Genomic DNA, 6,061 nt, shown 5'->3' with positions numbered 1-6,061 from the left:
AATTCTGACTCCATGGAGGATGGAACAGGCCAGGCTCCAGTTCTGAAGGTTCAAACTCAGGGAAGCTCCGAATCTCAGCGTCCAGTAAATCCGAGGAAGGACCATTTGGTCGGGAGCGCGGCCTTCTCCTTCCGAGCGCCCTGTGCCTTTAAGAATCGCCCCCTCCCGCCGGCCACACGCTCCCATTTCCCTCCCGGGCACCCAGAGCATCACCCCGCCCCCCGCGTCTGCGGAGCCGCACCTCAGCCCTTCCTCCCTGCTCTACACCCTCCAACTGGGCTCTCTGCCCCAACCCGCCCAGTGGTGGGTGAGGTCTGTCGCCAGGCTCTCCACTCTCCGCACCGGACAGTGCCCACTACGCCCCAGCAGAAAGACACTTTAGAGGACCTCGTCCCGACCCCTCCCAGCTCCTAGTCCTGAGGGGCGAGGCCTACGCGCCCCCTCCCATCGCCCAGGCCTATGGCGCCGTGAAGGTGACCTCCCCCGGGGGCAGCACAGGGCCCGCGGTTCCCGAGCCGGCTCACACGTGGTGAACTGGGAGCGCGCAGCCCCTCCCCGCCACGCGCCTAGAGCATGCGTCGCGGACACGCCCCTCGCGCTGGCTCCGCCCCCGTGCCCGCGCACGCTTCTCCAGACCCAGGAGGGGCGTCGCGCCCTTGTCCGCACCCGGCGGGTGGCTGTGTAGGTTGGGACCTGGGGATGGGACACTCTCGCATCCTCGAACCTCGCCTGAGGACTGTGAAAAATCAGTTAGTCAGCCCTGCTCAGGACCCTTGGCTGGTAGGCGAGATGATCCAGCGACTCGCTCCAGCGAGATGCGCTGAGCTGGGAAGAGAGGGAGGGACTGCAAGCCTAGGATTCGAACCTTACTAGTCTGCGTGTCTTTCTTGTTCTGAATCCGGAAAATAGGCGTCCTATTCCTTTCTTTCTCAGGACTCTTGTGGGGCTTCAAACGAGGTTTAAAATAATATGAAAGCGCTTCGTTCATTGAGTTCAAAGCATTTGTCGAGCCTCTGTGTGGCTGGACCCTATGTGTAGTAGGCAGGGGCTACATCTCTGAAACGATGACACTGTACTCTTGAGCTTTCCCGAGCCTGAGTGCCCCCACATTGTCCTGGGACTGTGCAGAAAGACGCTCCTGAAAGAGGAGGGGGCGGATGTCCCACCTGGCGGCAGGTGTCACAGAATAAGCTAAAATTTCAAAGGCAACGTGGGGCGGGAGCTTTAGGAGGCAGATGGGAAGCACGCTCCGCGTTCCCCCACCCTCCTTCCAGTCCCCAGCCTAAGAAAAGAAACCAACCTCATCCGACACCCTCCAACCCAGCGAGACCGCCCAGCCCCGCAGCCCGAGCTCCGCCCCGCCCCGGCAGCCAGCGATTGGGAGATGCAAATACCAGCTTCTCTGCCCAGCAACGGGTGACGCGCCGCCTGAGCGCGAGGCGTGGCCCGGCCGCAGCCCAAGCGGGCACCTCGGTGTTTACACGGGGCGGCCCCGCGCGCGCCGCAGCGGCCCGCAGACGGCGAGGGGGAGGGGTGGCGCGCGCGCCGGCGGGGCCGCGCGGGGAGAAAGACACTGGAAGGCGGCGGGGCGGGGAGCGGCGCGCGCGGGCCGCGGCGGAGCAGGAGACTGAGAGGAGAGCCCGCGGGGGCCGGAGGGTGCGATTCCTCCGCCCCCGCAAAACAATGTGCAGCGTGCGGCTGGGCGCAACTTGCCGGAGGCGGCGGGGGCGCGCCGAGCCCGCCTGAGACCGCGCCGCTGACCTTCTCCCCCCGCCGTCCGTTGGGCCCGAGCGCCCAGCTCCTCGCTCCCCAGCTCGCGGGGGCCGGGCCGAGCTGCGGGGCGGGGCCGCCCCTCCGTCGCTGCTGCCTCCTCCCCCACCCCCAGCCGCGGAGGATGCGGACGGCCCCCGGCGGCGTCTAGCGGCCCCGGGCCCAGGCGCGATGGTGCAGCAGCGGGGCGCGAGGGCCAAGCGGGACGGCGGGCCGCCGCCCCCGGGGCCCGGGCCGGCCGAGGAGGGGGCGCGTGAGCCCGGCTGGTGCAAGACGCCGAGCGGCCACATTAAGAGACCGATGAACGCGTTCATGGTGTGGTCGCAGCACGAGCGGCGGAAGATCATGGACCAGTGGCCCGACATGCACAACGCCGAGATCTCCAAGCGCCTGGGCCGCCGCTGGCAGCTGCTGCAGGACTCGGAGAAGATCCCGTTTGTGCGGGAGGCGGAGCGGCTGCGCCTCAAGCACATGGCGGATTACCCGGACTACAAGTACCGGCCGCGCAAAAAGAGCAAGGGGGCGCCCGCCAAGGCGCGGCCCCGCCCCCCCGGCGGCGGTGGTGGCGGCAGCCGGCTCAAGCCCGGGCCGCAGCTGCCTGGCCGCGGGGGCCGCCGAGCAGCGGGCGGGCCTTTGGGGGGCAGCGCGGCGGCGCCCGAGGACGACGACGAGGACGACGACGAGGAGCTGCTGGAAGTGCGCCTGGTCGAGACCCCAGGGAGGGAGCTGTGGAGGATGGTCCCAGCGGGGCGGGCTGCCCGGGGACCCGCGGAGCGCGCCCAAGGGCCGTCGGGCGAGGGGGCGGCTGTCACCGCCGCCTCCCCCACTCCGTCGGAGGACGAGGAGCCAGAGGAAGAAGAGGAGGAGGCGGCGGCGGTGGAGGAAGGCGAAGAGGAGACGGTGGCGTCGGGGGAGGAGCCGCTGGGCTTTCTGTCCAGACTGCCCCCCGGCCCCGCCGGCCTGGACTGCAGCGCCCTGGACCGCGACCCGGACCTGCCGCCCCCCTCGGGCACGTCGCATTTCGAGTTCCCGGACTACTGCACCCCCGAAGTTACCGAGATGATCGCGGGGGACTGGCGCCCGTCTAGCATCGCCGACCTGGTTTTCACCTACTGAGCCCACCGTCAGCGGGGCGCGCACGCCCCCAAACCAGCTGTTTACATACAGGAATCAGGTATTGGGGCCCCTCGGAGGCCGAGGCTGGCACCCCATCTCCCGCGCAGCCTCCCCCCTCCCAGACGTGCCCATCCCCCTCAAACCCAGACATGCCCCTCCCCCGCAGACACACCCCAAGGCAGCCCAACCCCCACTCTTTCCCTGACATCCAAGCCCCGCCCCGTCTTGCCCCCTCCCGCACAGCCACCAGCAGCCAGCCCCCCTCCGTTACACCTCCCGTCCACTCCTACAGACCTGCACCCCTCCCCCCACCTCGCACACGCCCCTCCTCGTGGCCGGAGGACACGCCCCTGCCCTTGCTCCCGATCCCTCCGCCTTCGCCCAGCCCGCCTCCTCTCTGGTTTAGGGGGGCGCTGCGGCTGGGCGGCACCGCGCGCTCCTCCCAAACCCCTTCGCTCCCCTCCCCCGAGCGCTGGGGCCCGCCCCCTTCTCGCGCATGCTTAATGCTTCTTAGGAGGAGGGGGCCGGTCCCAGTTGAACCGCAAGCCTCTGTGGCCCGCTCCGGGAAGAAGTGGGGCGGGCATTGAGCGATCCTAAGAAATCTTTTGATCCGGGAGCCGCGGCTTCCTTTCAACCCGACGGGGCGTCTCTGCCTTAATGGGAGGAGCACTAGGAAAGGGGAGAAAGAGACTAGCTGGCCCGGAAGGGTTGGGTTTGGCGCTTGGAACTCTCCCTAAGTGGCATAACCCCTTTTCCTTGCGGGGTTACCCAGACTGACGTGCACCCTCCCGCCTGCTATACACACACCGCTAGACTGCCTCCACAGTCTACCTTGGCACCCAGAAACTTGCCTTTTCTTTCCCCCATCCGGGAATTGGGAATAGGGTCTTCATCTGGAACTGCACCACGAGAGGACTGCCCAAGAAAGCTCTGAACCAAGGCAATTATCAGTCTATTTGGGGACAAGGGCCTTGCTGCTCTCCACCCCCATCCCAAGTGCCCCATCACGTTAAGGCACACTCCCAGCCTGGACTCCTCCCTTAAGCCCACCGCCCTTTTCTATCACTCAAGTCCTGTGCCCACAGTGACCGTATTCAGTGGGAGAAGCTGAGGCACGTTGGTACGGGGGCGGGGGTGTTGAGACTGAGGCATGAGAGCAGACGGAGTGACAAGAAGAGACCCACTTTTGAACAGCTGGCTTGAGACCATCGACTGGGCCAGTGACACCGAAGGGAGGGGCAGAGTAGTGGAGGTGTGCCGTTTGCGCCTGTTTTTCCGTGTGAAAAATCTGGATAGCGCTGCTGTCGGAGGAGGTTGTGTCCGGTTCGAGGTGCCCTCGGGGACCCCTGCCCCAAATTCCCCCTCTTACTCCCCAACTCTCCGCTCAAGTCCCGCCCCTCCGGCCTCCCCATACCCCCTTTTGCCCTCACTACCTGTATCTCACCGGCGTGTGTTCATCCTCCTGGGTGTGCACACACTCTCATTCACACACACAAATCTCAGGAACAAACGGTCCCAGAGTCCTCCTGGACCCCTGCCCAGGGTCTCTGCAGGTCTCTGCCCCACGCGTTCCCGTCGCTGACAAAGCCACCAGCTGCCTCCTTTAAGCTTGGTGCTCCGGCTCTGGGCCTTTCTCGCGCTCTCTCTCTGTCTTTCTCTCTCTCTCTCTCTCTCTCTCTCTCTTTTTTTTTTTTTTAAGAAAAACAACAACAACAAAAAGACAATGAAAAAAACCCAGAAAACGTCATGTGAGTGAAGAGATGTCACTGTCTGTGGTCTTGGAGAACTAGTCTAGTAGCTGAGGGGAGGGGTCCCCCGATCTGGGGCACTGGCACCCACAGCAGGACTTCGCCAGTCTGATGCCAGGACTGAATAAAGTGTATTTGCCCCGACCTTGCCCGGTGGTTCTACATGTCTGTGCCTTTCCTCAACCCTCCCCCAGACAGTTTGCCAGATTGAAGTCCATGTGCAGGAAGAGCTGGGGGTCGCTGGGCAAGGCACCTGGCCCCTTTAGGCCTCTGTCTCCCTCTGTCTCAGGACTCCCTGGTCTTGATTAAGGGTGACACATTCATTCCCCACAGGGCCAGGCAGGTAATGTCCATGAGAGAGTCTGGGTAGACACTCTATGGGGACAGCTGCTCTCCTCCCGCCAGTTGTGACCTTGTGGGAAGGCAACCCACGGTGGCCTGGTTTTTCAAGAGAAGGTAGAAATCTGGATGTTTCTGTGAACATCTCAACTACAAAATGAAAGCTGACTCCGTTATCTTTATTTATTTATTTTTATTTGGTTCATTTTTTTGACACAACTCTCTTTAAATCCTCGTGGACCAAATGAAACAAGTGTCGCAGGCATCCCTGGCCCAAGGGGGCCCGTTTGACCCTGCCCTTCATGAGAATTAAGAAGGGTCGGGCCACATCGTCTGGGCGCAAAAGCCCCAGCACCACCACCACTGAGCATCTGTGTGACCTTGAGCAAATTCACTTCACCCTGACTCTTCTCTCAATATGAATAACATGAAAATGATAACAGTACCTTCTTCAGGGTGAAATGAAGTTCGAGGTGAGCAGCATTTAACAAGGTGCCCCCTGAAGTATATTACTCCATTTGTCCAGAAGAGGAAACGGGGTCAGGGTGGTGCAGCAACCTGCAGGAGGGCCTGCAAGCGGCCAAGGTCAAAGTCAGGGCCCCGCATCTTAGTTCTCTGCCCTGGCGGAGTGTCGTGTCAGGGTGCTGCCTCTCCTTCCCTGTTTGAATCCACAGATGGCGTTAGGCTGTCAGCGCAGGGCCTGGGCTGGCGGGGTTGGTCCCAGAGCCGGCCCATCATTGGCCTGCAGTGTAGATTTATTGAATGACTAAAAGAGAAGCAACAGAAGCCACAGCGATTCCTGTCCTTGAGATTCTTGCCAGCGTGTTTTGGAAACCGAGGAAAGCCTTTTCAAACTCTGTCCTCCTCCCCTCCCCACCCCCCCCCCTCCCCCACCCCACCCCCAGTGCCTCCACTGCCAGGTCCAGTGGATTCCTGAGGTTGGACAGAGCCTGTGTCCCCTGTAAGAACGAAGGCCAAGTGTGCAGACCTCATCGAGAGAGGGTATTTGGGGACTGGGGTACACATAGACGCGTTAAAAGAGGACGATAGCAGGTTTGGGAGGGCTGGGTGCGTACAGAAAGGGGGTG

The 6,061-nt window shown here is 62.9% G+C and overlaps 1 protein-coding gene across 1 annotated transcript; it reads left to right on the top strand.

The window, feature by feature from the left end:
- Positions 1-1,446: 1,446 nt before the first annotated feature.
- On the top strand, positions 1,447-4,778 carry SOX12 (SRY-box transcription factor 12). The gene has a single exon (XM_058685192.1). It carries the CDS (start codon positions 1,942-1,944, stop codon positions 2,884-2,886), a length of 945 nt encoding a protein of 314 aa, XP_058541175.1. The 5' UTR covers positions 1,447-1,941; the 3' UTR covers positions 2,887-4,778.
- Positions 4,779-6,061: the final 1,283 nt, after the last annotated feature.

This window comes from Neofelis nebulosa, chromosome 9 (assembly GCF_028018385.1).
Source record: "Neofelis nebulosa isolate mNeoNeb1 chromosome 9, mNeoNeb1.pri, whole genome shotgun sequence".
NCBI classification, from domain to species: domain Eukaryota; kingdom Metazoa; phylum Chordata; class Mammalia; order Carnivora; family Felidae; genus Neofelis; species Neofelis nebulosa.
Note: the sequence above shows the minus strand (reverse complement) of the source record. Positions and strands in the feature narration are given on the sequence as shown.